Raw genomic sequence first — 21,940 nt, forward strand, 5'->3', positions numbered from 1 at the left:
CTCATAAGTCCTTGAAGCTGTTTATCACACGTGGGGAACAATTTAAAACAAATGTAATCAAAATATACTGTTATACTGCACAGTATAGTCTCCAACTGATTTTTAACACAATACTGCAACCAGATGCCACCGTTTAAAATAAACATTCTTTGACACTGATTCTTTCACAAGATAATAATGTAAATTCTCCAGAGAGATATTTCAGTGGTTTACTTACATCAGCAACTGCAACTTTCAGTCTATGTTTTAAAATAGGGAATAAATTATAAACCCATAAACGCACAGTGAGTCCACCTTCTTTCAGCTCGAATTTCCCACAAGGTGAAAGACAGAGGGCGTGGAAAAAACCGGCAGAGGCAGAAAGGGGCGGCAATCGCAGCGATGGTTTGGTTTTACGCTCCAGACTCAGACGCTTCAGTCAGTGGAAACCCGTCACTTGTCAGCTCGCAGGAGTCCACGGGGAATATTTAATGATCTGTCGCATTATAGCGCAGAACAGAGGAGCGCAGACAGCAGAGATCCTGCACAGACAAGTCTCCGGAGAGCATCTCCAGACGCGCAGGTGATGCGCAAATACAGGTTCGTTTCCCTTCATGTGATTTACAAATTGACTTTCGGCTTAGGTGTCGCTTAAAAGGTGAAAAGGTGAGTTCAAAGTGAGTTGTGGTGAGCTCGTATTTGTTGTCGGCAGCAGTTCATAGACGCAGGGAGGTGTTCACAGACATTCACCTGTCCTCACCTGCTGCACCATGACGCATTATTGGCGCGTCATATCACATTTTGATCATTTCTCCCTCTCCATTTGACACAAGGATGTTTTAAAAATTGCTTTAATACATTATTTCCTTTATTGTGTTGATTATTGCTAAAAAGTTCCTTATTAGTTGATGAAACAATTTCTTTATCAGTAAAAGTACCGCATCAGTGTGTCAATAATTAGTCACCATTCCTAGTACTAAACTAACCTAAAACATGTACCTGAGGTATTTTTCACAACCTAAATGGACATAAGCGTCCAAAATCAAAAATAGAGACATAATTACTCCGTAATTGATAAATAGTGTCTTATTGGGAACAAATAAAACAACTTTACAGACTGCATGTTAATCATGACAGAAGTGAATGCTTTCACACCAAATATTTGAGCCCCACACTCAGGATGGGGCCGAGAGGATGTTCTTTCTTTAGAGTGAGGAAATAGTGGATGTTGTTGGGGGCTGGGGGCCTGAAGAGGGTCCAAAGAGAGAAACATATACTGTGAATGAGGCTCCTAAAGCATTTATGAGGAGAAGAACAAGGAGACCTTTGAGGAAATTATTCCTTTTCAAAGTGTTTCATCTACTGAAAAAAAAAGAACTTAATGTGTTGGAAATGCAAGTTAAATATGTTGTGCATGTATTTCTCTTTTTCCACACGGCAACAAGCTATTCAGTGTTGTCAAATTTAAGTGATGTCATGACTCCATGACCGCTGATAGTTTCCATCACCACACATGTCTATACCACCATTATAACCCACTTCACTTTGGTGAAATGAATACATCCATTAAGACAATGCAGCTCTGGCTCATGTGTGTCGGCTGGTCATTTTTTTTGTTTTGTTTGTTTCATACAGAGAGGAATTTCTGACTTTTGTCTGTTTTTAGAAAACAGAGGGTGGAGGAAAATGCTTTTTTGTTTGCCTTTTTCTTTTTTTTGTTCTGCTCAGAATAACCGCCACATGATTTTGCCATGTTTTGCCCACAGTCACATTCCTCCAAAGTTGTTGCATTGGGTTGGTACACAATTACTGGAGAGGAACCAGGGCTAAATAGAACAGCTGAATGAAGGCTCAGATGGACAGATGGCTGAAGTTGTAATTCCAGACATTTCATTTTCTGTAGATCTGTTGGACATTGTGGGAAAAGTTTTAGAAGAGTTTCACATTTTTGGGCGCAGACGATAGTTTTAATAAATAAATGGCTCAAATTCAACAAATATCTAAGATGATAATTGATATTCGGTGATCTGTGGATTTTGGCATGTTTGGACACTGTCTCTTGTCTTGTATTGCCTTTATGCTATGCTAAGCTAACCAGTTTCTAATTATAGCATTTTCTTGGTTTGTTTTCACCTTACAGACATAAAACTAATGACAATTTTGTCATTTAACTCCAAGTAAGAAACCGAGTAAGCACATTTTAAATATTGAACTACTCCTTTAGGACCCAGAGAAAACAATCCCTAATTGTTTGGACTAGTTTACGGCTGTAAATGATTTAAAATGGCAATAAATCTGCACTTTAAGCAGGTGTAAAAGTCAGATTTTGTGCATTAGCTTTTATTGTTACCCTTTTTTTTAATTGTTCAATCTTTCAAGAAATAGTCACTAAGCAATTTAAACTAAAACTTTGGCTTTTCTATTGATTCCGAATCGGTTAAATCCAAGGGAAAATGTGTAAACAGAAACAACAAGCACAGCCGTTGCTTAGAAATCACAAACCTAGTGTTAAACATCAGGCCCTGACTGCTCTGATGGAAGCTGGCGACTGATGGGGGAAAAAAATGTTTATTTGTGTATCTGTTTTGGTCTTGAAGAACATGCTGACTGTTTATTTGAATCAGTTCATGTTCACCTCCAAATACAACAACAACTCTGCCAAAAGTAACTTTACTAGAGGGACTTCATGACCGCACAATTACAATCTTGGTTTCATTTCTTTTTATACATTAAAAAAAATGTGAATCCATGTTAAATGTATCTTTTAGTGCCTCGCCCTGGATGGTAATATGTTATTATCACTCAAACGTTGAAGTAACAAACATAGAAAATTCTCCACAACTGCTGGATGCATTACATTGAACTAACTATTCTGGACATTACAGCAAGGATGACACTTCCATTAGTGCTAATTAGCAATGCTAACAGAAGTAATACAGGTTACTGTTCAGCAGCTTGTGTATTTTACCAGCCTTTATAGTTTCACTATACTGTATATCTGCAGTAATGACTGCAATCTTGAATAAAAAATAAACTAAATTAAATCAGCACCTCACACATTGAATATACAACAATTCACTATATAGAGTTGAAATCAATAGTCAGAGCAATAATCAAAAATGCAGCAATGAAATTTGCGCAATATAATCCATCATTGTTGCTTCCTAGTTACACTTATAACAATAAGTAAATATAGCAACAAAAATAGGAGAACAATAGTGAAAGTAATATCTAATCTCATGATGGGACCTATTGCATCAAGTCGTCACAAGACGACTTGTATACTTGTTGTCTGACTGTTGGTTTAGTTGCCGGCCTCAGACCTAAAAATATAGCTGCAGCCCACATTGTTCCACTGGATAAACAACAACCAGCTGGAGACGCATAAAACAAAAGCAGAAGTGCTCTGTTTAAAAGGGGCTTCATTCCATAATGCTGCAGTCTAAATGGTATCTGATGCTGATGCTAGTTGTTGTTGTTTCGTTGAATTCAGTGTGAATAAAAAAAATAGAATACATTTCAAGATACATACAAAAAAACTCATTGAAATAAATTTAGAGCAAAATCATTTCCGTAGCTATTTTGCATGATCAAGCACCCAAAATGACAAAACGCCACATAAGGATATATTAACATTGTTTAGAACAACAATCCATCCGATCTCTTTAATCAGCGACAGCAGAAAGTTTTCATTTGGATTTATGTGTGTGTGTGCAGCTGAACCGGTCCTTGTGATCTGCAGGAAGCCACACCTCATTCAGGGGCGTTGCAGAAGCGATGAAAGGGAGCCTGGTCGTCTGACAGCCTCGGGTGATCGGTCTCATTGGTCCTTTTAGAAACTCTTTGCAGCTGCAACCACCAAGGTGACACTTTTCCATCAGGGCATGGTTCCTCTGTTGTTAGCAAGTTCAAAAGAGTATTGCACCATTGCCAAAGTTTTAATCACCTCCCTAAATTCAGGTTATGCAGCCTAAGAGTCAGACAGTATCTGGACTGTTCTGAACGTCTGAGGCCATGAAACCACCCGAACCCATTTCAGGGTGCATAAACAGTAAAGTGTGGTGGCAATTATAAACTAAAGTTGTGACAAGCTTTCCTGCTTTATGTGAATGCGCAGTGTTTGGCTTTGAGGAGGAGTTAATAGAGAAAGCATTTATTGTAAGATAAGGCACCAATAGAAAAGCTTTCATTTGATGTAAGTAAGTGACTCGACTCGACTCGCAGAGACGTGTTGGCGTGGCTGCGAGGTATGCGAGGGACAAGTCTTTCAGCATTCTTCCTCTTAGGCTGATTAACACCATTTCCTTATCACGTTAGGAGGATGGGTCAGAATTAAGTTTGCATGTATTTGTAACCACAAATCAGTCGCAACTAATTGAGTATTTCTAACAAAAAAAAAAGGGCAGCACGGTGGCACAGTGGATAATTAATTCCGCTTCCTGTCCGATTTCACTTTTGAATAAGGGTGGCGAAAGCACACCTTCTATACAGGTCCGTTTATCATTTCCTAACTAACACTGTCTTTACCCAAATGAAAGTAAGGCAAGGAAATTACTCTTTCACTTGGTATATTAAACACACATACAGGCCAGAGAACACACACAATTAATTGCCTGTAGACATGTAACGAATGGATAGATGGTGGAGTGATGGCCAGTCACACCCTAGGAGCAGCGTGTGGGGTTAGGTGCCTTGCTCAAGGGTACCTCAGCAGTGCTCAGGAGGCAAACTGACACCTCTCCAGCTACCAGTTCACATTCTATACTTTGATCCACTCTGGACTTGAACCGGCCACCCTCCAGTCACCAAGCCAAGTCCTTGTGGACTAAACTACATACCATTTAAAGGCTTAGAACTTTTATTCGGTGTTTAATGAATTAAAGAAATCCTCATTGACATCAGGCCTTTTCTTTCAGGTTTCCTGCACATGTGTCTTGTTGCATGTTTTATTGCACCGAACATCTTGTTTCATCGGTGCTATGAACTGATGGACGCGCCTGAAAGTCATCTTGTCATTTTCAGTTGAGATTGAAATCAATTTGGATGTCAGACAAACATGTGATGATGCAAAACAGAAATGATCGAGCAGAGTAAGAAGCCTGCTTGGAAATATAAGGAGTTGAAAGTGCAAATATTTACGTATGTAAAATGTTGGGAGTAAAAGTAAAACGTTGTCATTGAAAGCAATACTCCATGAAAGTATAGATACCTGAAAAAGTACAGTAACAAAGTATTTATACTTAATTCCCTCTCCCCTCTCTTCATGATGAACTACCTCAAATGCATGACACTTTAAATGTTAAATAATGTGACTACGATGGCAGCTTTCAACTGGATTTATCTGGTCAAACATTCAATATTTTTCATAGTATAAAGCAAGAAATGACTAATTGTAAATTAAAGCATTTGACAGAATATAAAAATAAATCTCAGGAGGATGCACAACTGATCTGAGAGCGAATTAAATAATGTCACCACAAAAAAAAAAGGCGCCGAGGTTGTTTTCCAAAGCTTGAATTAAGGCTTTGAGGCCCAGCACAGATTTAACACTTACATACATATTTGTCCCACTAGATGTTATTAAATGTGACAGCCGTTTCATCATGGAATAATCTGGTTTGTAAACCTCAGACACCAGTCTAAATTCCTGCACTGGGAAAATAAACACGAAAACCCAGCGGCGACTCTCACGGCTTGCGTAGTTTCCTGGCTCCGTGGTAAGAAACTGTCAGGTTGTTGAGGAGTAAAGCAACGGCAACGAACCATGAAGGGACATGAGACGGGAGGCCGGTGGCTGATCCCCGAGACTGTTGCCATTTGGCTGCCGCTACAAAGCTCTCAGAGCCAAGGGACTAAATCTCCTTGTGTGACAGACGGTGTAGCGGTGAAGAAGGATGCGTCTACTCATCAAGGGCTACTGAGCGAGAGAGAGAGAGAGAGAGAGAGAGCGAGAGACTTAGGATGGGTGACTTGTCTTGTGGTAAGGAGGATAACATGGGTGACAAGTATTCCGAGGTGTGGTCACCTTCATCTGACAGTGAACGCCTCCTGAAGGAGTTGTTGATTATCTGTGAGTCAAACAGAGGTTTTAGAGGCATTAAAATGCATCATGGGTAATCCAGTCAAATGGGCGGGGACAGAATTGAATTTCTTTGACTTTCCTTAAATTTCCTTTGCTGGTATTATTATTGAATCGATCACACTTAAATGTTTTCGGTCTGCCCTGCTTTGCCTCTGTTTCGCTTTTTATGACAATGACATTTCTCATGTGGTCGATGCACTTTCAATGAGAATTGTCATCAGCATCCAGGCCAATCACAGGCACAGCACGGCATGCCATGGCTTTAATAGTCAGAGTTTGATTCTCTGACTGCACTCTGGGGTTAAGTTTTTATCTATTTTCTTTAATTGCATAAATTAGTATTTTAAAATGATAGAATATTTGTTATCCGTAGGTAACAACATAATTTATATTGTTACGTTTCGGAGAGTCACAATACTGTGCAGATATAAAATATAAAGTCAGCACCCTTCTGCACTTTAACCATGCTAGAAGCTTTTATTTATGCTAAGATAAAGCTAGTGGCTCGTAGTTTTTCTGAAGTTGTAGTCATACTTGTGACGGCCTTGTCCTGACCTACGGGAACAATGCTGGACTAATAGACAGACAACAGCTGGTTGACCACAGAATGTGTTTACAGATGTTGCGACTGCAGGAAGACAAACATTAAGCTTCCAACCTACAGACTACGTCTGGAAGGAAAACCGCTCTTACATCCGTGCATTCACCGGAGACATGGATGAACGAGAATAGAAACCTGAAACTCTTTGGAGGGAAGCGCTGCTGATTTGCCCCGATTCCGAATCGGAGAGAAAACAGACATAGGATGTCATGTTTAATCTCCGTTTTGTTTTCCTCCTTGTTTTCGCTGACCCCTCTCGGTGCCCTTGAAGAGGAAGCAGCTCTGCTATCTGTAGGGAGGGATGTACAGCATGAGGGACACCCTCAGAAAATGGCATAGAAAAGAGAAAATGTCTCCAAACATGCCGTGAAGGACGGGGAGTTTCTGCTGCTGGTATCTGCTTTTAGGACTGAGAACAGACTGTGTTTATCTTTTGTATGTTTATCTGAAATTGCTGCATCATTGGTTGTTAGAAGCAAAATGTTTGATCTTAGACAGACATGGGGAATGTAAACTAGACTTTCAAGATGACTCCTTCGCAGACCAGATGCAAGCGCTTGGAGGGCTCCAGACCATGAAGCCCAATATCTGTATGCCTCAGCTTTGTGGAGCAGAAAGCTTTTGTTTAATTCCAGCTCCATCACAAACCAAGAAGACAGGTGACCGTATGGGCGCCTTGCATCAAGGGCAGGGTTGTCTCATCAAGCTGGTGACGTCTTCCACCGCAGAGAAGAGGAGGGCCTATCGGAGCTTTTTCTCATTCCTTGATCCATCACGGAACTTTCACAACTACACATTTCCTCAGTTGTAGATTCGATTTTTGAGATTACATTTGACCAAACCAGACCAACTGAGTATTTTTATTTGTATTTATTTGCTTGCCTTGTGGTTTTTAAGTACTTTTCTTGCCCAAATCTATTTCACAGTTTTCCCAGGACTTCGCGGTACCATTTATCAATTTAGAATGTTTTGGAGATATGAGTTGTTGTGATTTCTGCACTTGCTCAAAGAGAGAGAGAGAGATTAAAAAAAAGCACACAACAGCAATGTGTCCTCCAAAAAAATTAATGATTGAAGAAAATCCACAGACGTATTTGTTCACAGGTTTATGTCGAAACTGTGCATCACTCTACAAATAGAACTAACATAAAGAGCAGAGGCGAGCTAACGGTAGAGCTCACAGTATAATGTCGGCATCCGGTCCTGTGGTGTGTGCCGATTGTCCCAAATGGAAGCACTGACAACATGCTCATAATTCCTGGAACAAGGCTGTTGAGGTTTTAACCATTTATCGTCAAAAGTATCATATTTGATACACTTTCAGGATTTTTAGAGTTCTATTTCTGAAGTTTGATCCCCCAAACCCCCGAAAAAGCTGATAGATAAAAGTCAACACATGCACCTGCATTTTCATTGAAAAAAACAAATTCCTGATTTTGCAAAAGTTATATAAAGTGGAACACTTACATAAAATTATTATTTTTTATTTTTTTTACAAATTTGTCAGAAGGTTCCGACCTTATTTTCCAGAAATTACTTCATGGTCCAGGATTTTAAAGGGTTAAAGTTTGTTCTTTTGCTGCTATAATACCACAAACAAAATGTCCCTTTCATTTTTGACATAAAGAGCTCCCTCAAAAGGAAGAAACTGAGATTTAAGAAAGATTTTTATAAATTGCTATGGCCCAGTTGATAAAATTGTGTCTTCTTTTGAGGGAATGATGCTGAGATGAGATAAAAAAAAAAAAAGCCATGGCATGAATTTTCAGTTTAGAGTATTCACCTTTTTGAGGATGATCCAGATGTTCTTAGAAATGTTTAGCTACACTTTCAGTGAAAAGTAAGTAGCCAAATCTGCCAAATACTCTGTTTAAAGTGATTTACGCTAAAAAGCAAAGATGAAGCCAGATGTAATCATCCATCTCAAATGTTCACAGCGGTCATAGAATATGCCAGAACACAATAATTATTTTGGGAACACAACATTTGCAGCAATAAAAAAAAATCTTAGTGGCATATTAAGTTAAGTTTAAGCACCGGGAAAGTTATGCATTTTGGAGGAACTCAAGGACTAAAAAAAAAACAGTTAGACAAATGAGTAGTATTGCCCTGGAAACTCAAGCCAAGCACGGATGAAAAACCCCTCAAGAGAGCCACAGAAATAGAGATCGCTGTTTCAGTTCAGATCCAAACAATTAATATTGTTTTATTGTTCCTTCTCTGGGCTGAACTGCCACAGGGGGTTTCATGCTGGAATGAGGGGGGAGGGAGCAGCAAACATTATAAGCTCTCACTAGCATTTTTTGAGTTATGATGAAAGAGGAGAAGCAGTTATATCATGATTGGAACTATATACTATAAGTTAACCAGAACGCTTGACTCTGGATATGAAACATTTAGAATATTATACTATATACTACAGTATGCTGTATGGAGTTAAACTATCTATTTCTTGCATGCTGAAGATAAATCTAAATACGAATGTAAATTACGCTAAGGCTGTTTCACCGCTTTTTAAAAATCAACAAACTCCTCTCAGATTCTGGTTCTCCTCTCTCTCTTTATTCTTCTTACTGCCATCTCCTGACTAAAATCACATTCAGACCACAGTTCATCTCCACCACTCCTCTTTCCCAAGGCATTCCCCAGGGTACAGTGCTTGGTCTTCTACCTTTCTTATTCCTGAGATGAATAAACACAGCTTTACCTCTGTTAGCTATCTTCTCACCCCAACTCATCTGGCTCTGTCTCACAAAAGATTTGACTTAAACCCTTCTTATCCCGACCCTGTTCTATCTCACAGGCCCTCCACACCACAACCCTCCATCATACGCCATAAATGCACAAATTATGTGAATGCTACCAAGGTTATGTTTGTCACATAATCACTCTTGTAATTAGCGCCGTCATCATCATTTATTTATTTAATGATCAGCCTTCTCTGATGCACTGATCCTGTGAGGCTTGGCCCTTTTCCAAGGCAACCTCCTTCATCTGAATGTTTGCGTCAAAACAGATCCTCGATTGCAGAAATCTGTGTTCTGTGAAAAATTTAAAAGTCACATCTTTAAAACTGTTTTTAATTTGAATCTGATATATTTTATAATCCTGCACCATTAATGGTTTTTAATGTTGTTTAACACATCGTTGACAATTTTGTCTCTGGTCTTCATTCCTCAACATGTTTAAAAACTGCCTCCCTCCATCCTGCTTTCTCTTGCTGTTTTACTAATCTCTCTCTCTCTCTCCTCCTCCTCCTCCTCCTCCTCCTCCTCCCGGTGATAGTGCAAGCTAAACTGTAGCTAAGAAATTCTCTGTTTTACAGGAGGACAGCCAGAGGAAAACATCATGAGTGACCAGTTCAACTGCAAAAACTGCAACGAGTCCCTCTGTGGATGCAAATACATCCAGGTGGAGAACAACCCTCACTGCATCCCTTGCTACAACCGCCTGCATGCCAACACCTGCCAGCAATGTAAAGAAATCATTGATCCTAATGCCAAGGTGAGTTAAAATTCCCAATCGCTTGTATCGTCTTAGATGTCAACATTTATTTTGCATTAATTTTATTGTACTTTGCAGCCCCTTTCATTTCTTTTAAAGCAATGATTTCTTTACAGGTTTATACTGATTAATGATTTATATGTATGTGGAGATTTAAAAATAATTTAAACTATTATTTTCTTCTCAGTTATTAGGATGATTTGAAAAATACCTGGCGCAGGCAAAAGCAATGGGGTGAAATATGACTCAGAATCCAAACATTTTGGTTAAATTCAATAAATTAACTCAACCAGCTACAACTTTTAAACATTGCACATTATGAATGTGAATACTAAACCACTGCTTAATACATAAAAAAATATAGTAATGCTATTCATAAATTAGTTTTAACAATTTTGTTAGGCAACAGAATTCCCCATTGCAGAATGCCATGAAGGCATGATGACGAGTTTTCCATCTGCTTTTACAAACCAGCTGTTGCTCATGAAAAATGTCACCCTACAGTACTTACACAACAGCACATATTTTAAGTTCCCCAAAAAGCTGCACTTTGTGAAAGTGATATCGTGCTGATGGAGACACGCTTAGATGCCATGAGGCCATCAGTATCCCATGAATCTTGGACTCTCGGTGTGGAGTCATGCTGTAAATTATTCTCCTGGTTGCTTTGGCCCATCCCTCCTCCACATGAGACAACATTCATCCTTCATCCTACTCCCTCCTTCTGTTTCAGTGTCAAACCTACGTTATCACCCGCTGCCCATGAACGGGAACTTAAATCAGAAAGAGTTATTCTGATTTTTGTTACGAAAATAATAACAAAGACTGCAAAAACACTTTTCTCGTGCCTCTGTTGGCTCTCTGTTCGGAGGACAGCAGGGTGTCAGAGGAAGTGGGAAACCTCAACTCCCAAGACAGCCAGTTATTTCTTGAGCAGGAAACTGAATCATATGGTTGATCATGACATCTGACCTCCTAGCAGAGGGTGAGACAGAAAAGACAGGACATCCCTGTGAGGACTAATAACACATCCATATTTCTTCTTACCAACAGATCATGTAAGTCCACAGCCAACAATCCATCATTTGATAATTGCTCTCTGTGTGTAGCATTCACCTGAAGCCATGTGGATCCTATTTGGGATATAAATATTTAAAAACGGCTTACTAAGAAATACTTTCATTTTCATGTGAACACATTTACAAAGCAGTGAAGAAGACTTTGCTAAAGGAAGTACAAATTGTTCTTTTTGGGAGACTGTTTTCTACAATGTATGTTTGACTCAAAATAAACTGTAGTGTTAAGGTGATGTTTTTTTTTTTTTTTAATCTAGCATCACCTTCATTTAAAGTGTTTTTAAATCATTGCCCGCCGATTCCAACGCTCCCGTCTCCTTATGTAGGGGTTATTCCCCGACACACTGTGTAAGAAATAATTAAACGCACACAAAATGAATCAGGCAGACAAACTTCGATACTTTACCGGTAAGGAGGGACCCTGCTCGCCCAGCGGCTGCGACCAAAAGACCTCTCCCCCGAGACCTCGCGGCCTTTTTATTCACACGGTGAAAGTAGGTTGTCCCAGGTATTTACATAGATCCCTGCCCCCTAGAGACAAAGGGATCTCTACCTAGAGAAACACTCGTGGTCACCTCCATCTTAAAAAACTCTACAACGAAACAATGAAAATACAACAATAACTCTAACATTTCTCCTCAGGAGCTCTTCTATGACAACAGATATTACCACGCTCACTGCTTTCGCTGTTTCCGCTGTGACCGCTCTCTGGCAGACGAACCCTTCACTAGTCAGGGAGATGCGCTGGTCTGCAGCGACTGCTACTGCAACGAGTTTTCCTCCAAATGTTCAGCTTGTGACAAGATAGTCATGCCAGGTGATTACTTTCTCCTCTTTATATATATTATACATATTCTCTATAGCAGGCTTGCTGTTTTGTGATGTGTCTGTACTTGTATGTTTTCTGAATTAGTCATTACTGTTACATGTAGCACGCCTTCACCGAGAAACATTCCTAGTCAGTGAACCCTCATTGACAATGTCAATAAACTACTTCTGATTCTGATTCTGATTCTGATAGATATGGTTGGAGAATTCACACGCTGACTTTGCGAGGGTAAAGTGGCGAATGAGTTTTAGTTTTCTGGGGTGTGATGGATTAGATGTGACAGAGTTTCCTTGCTTTGGTGAAAAATATCTCCCAGCAGGGCTTTCAGCTCTGGGCGAATGCACATGCATGCACATTCATTGCGTGCACGCAGCTGCGCGAATGCAGAAACGAAAAGAGGGACACTATCCTGCAGCATCTGTTTGCTGTTTTGACAAAAACCTTTACATATATTTCATATAAGTATCTGGGAACTGCGATACCTTGTGGAAAAAGAGTATAATCTTTAAAGTGGAGGCGAGTTCAAAACACTGCTAGGCCTCCAGGCTGCATTTCAGGTCCCAAACATCAGAAAGTAAGGAGAGTGATTCGAGGATCTTACATCCAATTTCGTGAACATAACTGGCTCCTTCGCTTTTATTAGCCCATGAAGGGAAGCATGTGCTTGCTTTGTTATAGTTTGTCAGGTTGTTTCGATTATAATCTGATGTAAGGAGGAGGGCTGTTCAGGTTTAGCATCACAGCTGGTCTTTGTGTTCATGTGAACTGTCAGATTGTCACTCAGACTAATTGTCAGGCCACAATCATCTCTGTTTCCATGCTCGTCTGCTCGCTTTCACCCACACTGTGTCTCAGGATCGAAGATGTTGGAGTACGACGGCTCCACGTGGCACGAGGATTGTTTTATGTGCCACGGCTGTGGGAAGCAGATCGGTGCAGAAGCCTTCATCCCAGACAAAAGCAACTATTACTGCGTGCCATGCTACGAGGGAAGGTTTGCTCCTCAGTGCAGCCACTGCAAAAAGGTGAACAAGGCCTCCGATACGGCTTTACGGGCAATGGTGACATTGATAAACTAGGTTTAACATATTTTCTCACTGATGAATCTGTGGATTCATTAATATATTAGATGATGATTCAAAATACTGAAAACATTCACAATTGCCTATAGACAATCTTTATTCAACTGTCAGTCTCACGCCCAAATCTATTAAATTTAACATTAAAATAGTAAAATTCAGCAAGTTCTTTCATTTTTGAAGCCACGACAATATACATCTGATTTCTTGCTAAAGAAAGATTAGTCAGATTTCAAACTTGCAGCCCTTTAAAATGGCAAACATGATCAGCAAATCAGGAAACAATGATTACCCTCGCCGAAGAGGAGGCGAGGGTATTGCAATTGGGTGCGTTTGTATGTTTGTCTGTTTGTCTGTCTGTCTGTCTGTTTGTCTGTCCGATCGCATAACTCAAAAACTACTACAAAAACTTCTGTCCGTGGCTCGGTCCTCCCCGAGAATGGCGTTGATCCGGATCTGGATCCAGATTCTAGAATTATTTTTACATCTGGAATTGTGCCTGTGCTGTAAAGTGTCACTTTAAGAGGGGGGGAAACAAATGGCATGATGGGAAAAAGAGTCCAGAAGATGGCTTGTAGTACGTTCCGGCGCAGCAAGCTAGAGCAGGTTTGGCCCCTCTGATCCGGAAGCCCTGTTTACTGTCTCACAAGATCGAATAGTCTATTGGAGGCGAGGGTCTGCAATCTCTGATTGTCGTTTTCTAGTTTTTAAATGTTTTTGTTTGCCCATCCATCCAGGCTCTGACTAAAGGAGGGGTGACCTACAAGGATGAGGTATGGCACAAAGAATGTTTCCTCTGCATCGGCTGCAAAGCTCCTCTGGCCGGCCAGCCCTTCACCTCGCATGGAGAAAGTCCGTACTGTGTCAAGTGTTTCAGCACCATGTATGCCAAAAAGTGTGCCGGCTGCAACTCGGCCATCACAGGTCAGTGACCCGGAAAGCTTTAATTCATACAATGACCAACACTTGGTTATAGGTGACTCAGGATTAGCTCACCTCTGAACTGGTTGAAAAATATATTTGGAGACTTGTGCAGGTAAATAAGCTTTATATCCCAGAGATACACTAAAGCTAGATACTTTTTTCAGAATCAGAATCAGAAGTAGTTTATTGCCATTGTCAGTGAGGGTTCACAGACGAGGAATGTTTCTCCTAGTTTGACCACAGCTATAAACTAAAGCAGCAATAGTTTTCTCACGGTCATCATGAACGTCAGACGTTTGAACTCATTTATGCAATTTTAATTTTGTTTCAAACTTGTTATTTTCCCCGTGTTTTCCACCATATGTGAAACACTCCTTCATTAGCTGCTGGCATGCTGCATTTGTGTCTCCCAGGGTTTGGAGATGGGAAGTACGTTTCTTTCGAGGACCGGCAGTGGCACCAGCCGTGCTTCAAGTGCTCACGCTGTTCTGTGTCACTGGTGGGATCCGGCTTCTTTCCCGACCGTGGCCAGATTCTGTGCACGGACTGCAATAATGACGACTGACCGCCACACACCTGCAATATCCTGCACCAGGTGCAGCAAACTATGAAACGCTGCTGGCACCCAGCAATATCTTCTGCAATATCACGATTCCCTCACGGTGCAAAGCTGATGCAAGGCTCAGTATTGACAACTCAAAACTCTTGTCAGCTTTTGAAATGAGCAAATTAAAAAATCTGAATAAATATGCTGTTATGCATCTCTATGACTCCTTATTTTTCAACATTTTGCAAATCAAATACTTAAAATGTTCAAACTGTTCGTTCATAAAGGTGGTAATGCACCATTCTGTACCATTTCTGCATGACTGCTTGATAAAATCGAATTTGAATGTTATCAGCTATGCTTTACAGGCACATTTAAGCCTTTCTAACTCATAAAGCTTTTTTTCCCCACTGCTTGCTGCACAAAACTATTTGCTGAAAATACATTTTGTTTTCTTTAAAGCTTAAAGTGATCTTTACACATGTACACGCAATAAAGATGTTAAAAAATGTAAAAAGTGATGAATTTGTGGTCAGATAAAAAAAAAGGTCCATAAATTGGTCTATATCAATGCCATGGGCAGCACGGTGGCGCAGTGTTAAGCGCTGTTGCCTCACAGCAAGATGGTCACAGGTTCAAATCCAAATTGGGGCCTTTCTGTGAGGAGTTTGCATGTTCTCCCCGTGTCTGTATGGGTTCCCTCTGGGTTCTCCAGCTTCCTCCCACCACCAAAAACATGCATATGTGAGAACCAGATCCATATGTGAGAACCCCTGTTAATGTTAGCAGTTTGTCACGTTAATATTCTAGAATTTGATATAATCTGGAGTTTACATTTTTCATTTAAACAGAATTATTAGAATTCCTCCGGAATGTGGATATGCCTGTGTCCAATCTCATGATCATCCATCCAATGGTTGTTGAGATGAGAACTGGAATGTGAAGCTCACTGTGGTGTTTGTGGAAAGGTCAGGAGGTCGTCACAGTCTCAAGAGGATAGCACATCTGGAAACATGTTGACTTAAAGCTTCTTTTACAGCAATAGGCTGCAGGCAACATTTATTGAGATATTTTAGGCTTCACCAAACTGCAGACGACCATTTAATTGCCATCCTGGAGAGAAACACTCTTAGAGAGGCAAAAAAACATACTTACATTGGATAGTAGTGGTCATAAACTGTACACTCAGATATGAAAATAAATGTTCAAAAAGTACACTTCTGTCCAATGCTGTGTATTTAAAATGCTGTCTTTGAACAAGAATGTTTAAAGTCAAATTTCTGATTTAAAAAACAAACATCAATTTATTCCTTTGGAAAACTCATTTTCCCAACGATGGTTCTGCGGGTAGTCCCAGAAAAAAACGTTCCTTTATTATGAGCTCCATAATCTACATAAATATTTACAGTTGAATCCCTTTTGCTGATCTGTTCTGATTGTGTATGTGGAGGCTGTGCCAGGCTGGGCTCCATGTCAGGAGGAGGAACAGCTGGAGGAGGGAGGGATTCTGAACCACATGGACCAATTTGTGTGTGTGTGTGTGTGCACAGAGTAGAACAATCAGGATTAATTGAATGAATCAATGTTAGTGTTAATCTTTCATTCTAAAATATGAGAAAAAAGACATGGACATTTTTTTTAGAAATCTTCAAAGATTTTTTTTCAGCCAGGTTTTATGATAATTCTCAACATGAGCTGTTTGCTCACACTGATTTCTGTGAAAAGTCTTGAGGTTGAAAACAGGACTTTTCCGTCTTGTTAAACTAACCCAGCAGGACCTGGGAGAGAACTTGATGTTAGCAACATGTCTGGCATCGATCCTCTTGGCCGGACTGGAGGCAGGTCACGAGTTCCGGAATAGCCAGTGATGAGTCACGATCTAAACCCCAATAGGACGCGAACACCGTCCACAGACAGCAGCTCCCAGCTGCTCTGACTGTCGTCTGGACCTTCAACCCAGGAGATGACATCATCCTGAGGTTGCGTCAGTCCATGGGGAGGAGGATTACTGATGGAATTAATGTTAGTAGGGGTTACTATTATTTAACAGTTATTAAAAGTGAATGTAGAGATTTGATTTGATCCTGACAGGTGATAATGTAAAAAAAAAAAACAACCCTCTTCTCACGCACTAAAAGTATGGCTTTTGAGAAATGACCCCTTTCTGTTTTTTATCCTTAGTTATTGATTTTGCAATTTGTTGCAACAGGTCTGCTCTTTTTCTTTACAATCTGATCACAAGATCAACTCCAGACCCAAAGAAAACCGAGAGGCCCTTGTGGCGCGGCCATTTGTTTGAGCTTTTCCCATGACTCTTCCTGAATTATTTTTGACCTTGTTTGTTGGGAAGGAGGAGAATAGTCTTGTTTGGCCTCAGGAGGACGAGGGGGGTGAGGAGGCGGGATGGGGTCAAAGATCAGTGAATATTTAAGATTTCATGACATCCGAGGCTGAGCAGCCTCCCACTGGTGGAGGCTGTTAAAATAACTTGCTGACCATGTGATGGCCCACAGGAGAAGGGAGGGGGCTATGTCTCCTGCAGCATTTGCATTGCAAGTGGCCTAAGATCCTTGGATGTTCATATACATGTTGCAGGATTTCACATTTGAGAGTTTGCCATTCTGGACTTGGTGGGTTTTATCCTACAGTAACCTTTGAATGATGAAAACTTTTGTAAAGTCAATTCACTTAAATTACCACACATCCATCACATAACATGCCTGGTTCCAGACAGGCTGCTGCTAAACTGACACTGTGGGCTTATGGTCCTGATGGTGGCGCTACCGTAACTGTCTAAAGGTACTTTACATACAAACATGATTTCACTAAATCCAAAAAGGTTCAGATATGTTGATCTGCCAGGAATGAGTTCTACATTTTCCTCCTCAAAAACTTCCACGACTTCATCTTTATCATGTGTTCCTCAGACCTGAGACCGGCTTAGACCTTACTCAGCAGGAGGAGGAAGAAGGAGAAGAAGGATATCTTAGCTGAATCTGAAACTAGCTATTAAGAAGCTATAAGTTCAACGTTTTCATCATGTGCTCACTTTCCTTTGTTATCAATGCGACAAGCAATAACAACACAGCAGATACAGGCCATCCATTTCTAGGAAAAAGGTCAACAGGGTTAAAGCTGTGTGTGATGCTAAACTCTCTTTGAGGGAGTAATTATTCACCACTGAGCTGCTGAGTTTTCGTAGTGGGACACATGTTGGGTTTCATTTATTACAATCAGGGAGCTTCCCCAGAGAGCCAGACGCTGACATATGAAATATCTGCAACACTCCAGCGCATTAGCCAGGGATAACCAGAGTCTCGTTTGCTGTAAGTCACAATTCTGGACTGAAAAAAATACAAAAAGACAAGAATGGCCTGCAGGCCAGACAGTAGAAGCTTCATCTTGTAGTTTAACTTTATAAATCCTGTTGGTTGATTAAAGTTTCACCTTGTTCAATTCCTTCCAGACAGTTTCCTGAAGTGACAGGAAATGAAACAAAGATTTGCTGTTCAGCGATGAGGAACATATTGTACATTCATGCCTCATTACTCACACACGCCAACGCGAGTGTTACTTTCCAGCCAGATTGCATTACGTAGTGGGCGATGTTGAGCCATTTGTGGCTAGAGAGAGTGAGTCATGCAACCTGCTCTCAATCACCGCCGCTGCAGTATCACTGTGTCGGATGGCTGGAGCAGACAGGGGAGGAGAGAACAATGTATGTCTCCAAGCTTGTGTTGATGCCCCGTGCTAATACTTGTGAATCACAAACACATGTTACCGAGTGAGGACCTCAGTGAAGTAAGGGGTGGGGGGGGGGGACTTATTTACACAATAAACACAAACATGCAAATATATAGGGGGAAAAAATAAGAAGAGAAGAGCCTTCTTGATTCTATGTTTTCTAACATGCATACATTTACAGTTGTTATTTGGATCTAGATAAAAACACAGTGGGAGCCTCCTAATGTCAACTTAACCCTACAGCTCAGCTGCACGTTGGTCCGGATCCAGGCTATGATCTGGATCTGGATTTAATTGCACAGAACAGTGGCGCACTATGAGTTGCCCTTTTAAAAATTGGTCTATTAGTATTTTGTTGAAAAAAACGTTTTTAAAAACGTAGTTGTTGTAGAGTTAGAAAGTGAAAATAAAAAAAGTCAACACAAAATGCAATAAATTAAGTGACATTTCATTCCATGGCTTTTGATTCAAAATTTGCACACAGTTTTCACAAAAAAACTAATAATACTCAAATTCGCTGCCAGCTGGTGTGGTTGTGCTGAGGTCCAGTTCCTCTCTCTGGCAGGAAGAGCTGCCTGTTTGAAGTTTTCTGTTGAAAATTCATTTTCAACACATTTTCTCACAAATCAGTTGTGCACACAGATATATTTTTACTGCACAGAGTTGACCCATAGTGATTGATATTTATTAATTTCTCATTTATTATTATTATTTATTATTAAATTATATTGTCCCCCCTCAAAAAAAAGTTGGACACCGTACAAAAAAATCTAAATGCCTCATCCACCATCACGCTATTGACGTCTTCATGTTTCTCCATCAGATTTGACATCATCTTTTCATTCTGAATGCATCATGCTAAATGGTAAAACCCCCAATTTAAATGCGTTTTAGCTGATGTTGTTCAATTTGTTTCCAACGTAGGTGAGGCGGTTTTCTTTTCTTGCCTTATCCACAAAGCTCGAGGTTGTGCTGCTCAGCGAAAAGTGTCCTGGCTTTTTTGTCCTGTGTGACCGACAAAGATATGGGTCTTTGCACAGTTTAGGTAAAACAGCAATCTGGCTTCGGGTTCTTGTGATCTCCCTGGGAGAACGGTTCCCTCAACATAGGCCAAAATGGCTTTAAGGATTCTATGGGAAATCTAAAAAAGGGTGATATTCCTGAATTGTGTGAAGCCTGTCAACACTTCCTCCTCTGTACTACCCTCTAGTGTCTCCTTCGTGCAGTCTGACAATGGAGGTGAAACAAGTCTGTCCAGAAAAGGATTTGTGTTTCCACGGTCACCATCCTGTGAAGATTAATGGTAACCATTGCCATGTTTGTCTCCTCCCACTTGTTTCATTTTTACTAGTACACACAGGAATCCACCAATAGATTTTTTTAATCGGATACACACAATGCTGCAGTGAGAAAATGCTGACTACGCTTAAAGTGTCATGGACCTGGGCTTTGAGGCTGACTATTTCCTGTTTTATTCTGAGCTTTCCATTTCCTGTGTTATTTTCTGCTTACCGTAGTTCCCCATGCAGGAATAGTCTGTTTTCACTGCTCAGATCCTTCTCTCTCCCCTGTCCTCATGGACTCTTTTCCTTTTTGCCACCTGTTTACCATTGTCTCATCTTCCACTGTATTTAGCATGTTTATTTATCCTCTTTAGTCTGTAGTTTGTTGTTTCATGTCTTGTGGCTCATTCCAGTCTTTCTTCATTACCTCTGCCAAGGAAGTTATGTTTTTTTACAGTGTTTGTTTGTCTCTTTGTTTGCTAGCAGGATTATAGAAAAACTGCTGGATGGATCTTGAAGACGTCTAATTTAGATCTCATTAAATTATGAGAGCGATCCGAATGTCCGTCCGGATATAGAAAAATAAGAATTTTTCCACTTACTTATAATGGAGGCTTTTTAGACAAAATCGCATCTTGTAAAATATACATTCAAGTCACTCACCAAAAATCACAGTCATAAAAGGGTCCGATACGCACTATCTTCTGGATCTGATCCAGAATGAGGGCAGGAGATAAATTAAAATTAAAAAGTACATTGAAAACCCCATTTATGAATCTGAAAAACCTGTTACTCAACTCTGATTCACCTTTACTTTTCAGGGTTGGTGTATAAAGATACCAAGAACAATGTAGAACCTTTTGATGATGATCTGGATCACCATGTGGACGGTGTAAACCCAATGACTTGAATAAGGTTTCAGCTCTCAGAGTGCTTTTCTAGTTATAATTTAAAACAAATTTGATCCAGTCAGGGAAAGGGAAACATTTGTTTTATTGATCTGTGTGGAAAGGTTTCTTGAATGATACTGGTTTGCCAACCCGTGGAAAACCGTCTGCATTCTTTGTAAAGTAGTGACATCTAGCAGCAGCTGCAGGAAACTACAATAAAGACCTGTGTTGATGTATTTTCTATGACACACAATGTAACATGTGTAGCACATATGTAACATACGTTTCATAATAAAATTTGCATGGAATACTGAGCTCTTGAGGAACTAAATGCCTTTTTTCAGTTTGCATTCTAGCAGCTGATCTACAAACACTTACCGGTACATCACCAAAGGCGCCTCTTGCACTGGGAAAGGATTAAATCTGAACTGACATCTAAGAAATACGATTATTCCTAGATCTCGCAGTGCAGATACAGCTAGAAAGCACTCAGGGAGCTCATACCTCCGTGTTGTCAAAGAGGCACGCACCCTCAGAGTTCCAACAATGTTGAAGAACTAAATTTCAGCGGGTCCTGCCTTAGAAAACGATGTCATGTATTTACATGTCATCATGTATTTTATCTGCAGTAATATTATCAGAATTCTTCAAACATACTCAACAGTGCTCTTTGCTTGGAAATCATTGCTGGGTTACTAATGGTTAATAATCATTATGGCTGGCTTGGGTTATTCTTCAAGCTGAAAATAGTCATTATGTTACAGAAGCCCAGACATGCTGCTCTCTTTTGGACAAATGAGTCTCTCTTTCCGATATGTCTGGGAGCCTGTGGAGAAGGAAATGGCTTGGGAGGAGACCACACACATTGACCTCATTTCACTTTTTATGGAGTGGCACTGCATGCTATTTTGTGAATAAGATTAAAATATTTAATTTTTAGATCCAAGTTTTTATCTTCAGAATTGTGATCAAAATTGTCTTTATTTCTCCCCCCCCCCCCCCCCCCCAATCTTCGCTTTGGTTGTCTTATTAGCAACCAAAACACACAATAGCAGTTACAAAGCATGTGAAAGGCATACTTGTAATTTGTGCATCTATCCCTGAATCCAGCCCCCATAGTTAAATAAAAAGTGATGGCATAAATCAATTGCTTTTGGGATAGGATAGGCGCTCGGGCCTAATAAGGAATTTTTGCAAAAACAATATAACCTTTTTTCTGAGTATGCGATTATTACACAAAATACATTTTCGGAATGGTCTCGACGAGGGCTACGCGTCTGTGGGGGCACACAGACACACACAAACACGTGTTAACTCGCTGCGCTCGTCAACTCGTGTTTGTGTGTGTCTGTATGTGTGTGTTGTTTAGTGTTAGGGTGTGTGTGTGTGTGCTGTTGAGTGT

General features: G+C 40.3%; 1 protein-coding gene across 1 annotated transcript; it reads left to right on the plus strand.

The window, feature by feature from the left end:
- Positions 1 to 435: 435 nt before the first annotated feature.
- Positions 436 to 15,106, plus strand: LOC137902825 (four and a half LIM domains protein 3-like). Its single transcript, XM_068746912.1, has 6 exons — positions 436 to 579; positions 9,988 to 10,166; positions 11,885 to 12,059; positions 12,927 to 13,096; positions 13,888 to 14,074; positions 14,488 to 15,106. The coding sequence occupies exons 2-6, from the start codon at positions 10,011 to 10,013 to the stop codon at positions 14,637 to 14,639; spliced, it is 840 nt and encodes a 279-aa protein (XP_068603013.1). The 5' UTR covers positions 436 to 579; positions 9,988 to 10,010; the 3' UTR covers positions 14,640 to 15,106.
- The last annotated feature ends 6,834 nt before the right edge of the window (positions 15,107 to 21,940 follow it).

The sequence above is a fragment of the Brachionichthys hirsutus genome, chromosome 13, assembly GCF_040956055.1.
Source record: "Brachionichthys hirsutus isolate HB-005 chromosome 13, CSIRO-AGI_Bhir_v1, whole genome shotgun sequence".
In the NCBI taxonomy this organism is placed as follows: Eukaryota; Metazoa; Chordata; class Actinopteri; order Lophiiformes; family Brachionichthyidae; genus Brachionichthys; species Brachionichthys hirsutus.

What these genes read in the sequence shown, in the direction of transcription:
- LOC137902825 (XM_068746912.1), top strand. Translation starts at nt 10,011, where the DNA reads ATGAGTGACCAGTTCAACTGCAAAAACTGCAACGAGTCCCTCTGTGGA. An exon ending in TGACAAGATAGTCATGCCAG is followed by an intron (nt 12,060 to 12,926) that starts GTGATTACTTTC and finishes ACTGTGTCTCAG; the next exon opens with GATCGAAGATGTTGGAGTAC. An exon ending in AGTGCAGCCACTGCAAAAAG is followed by an intron (nt 13,097 to 13,887) that starts GTGAACAAGGCC and finishes CCATCCATCCAG; the next exon opens with GCTCTGACTAAAGGAGGGGT.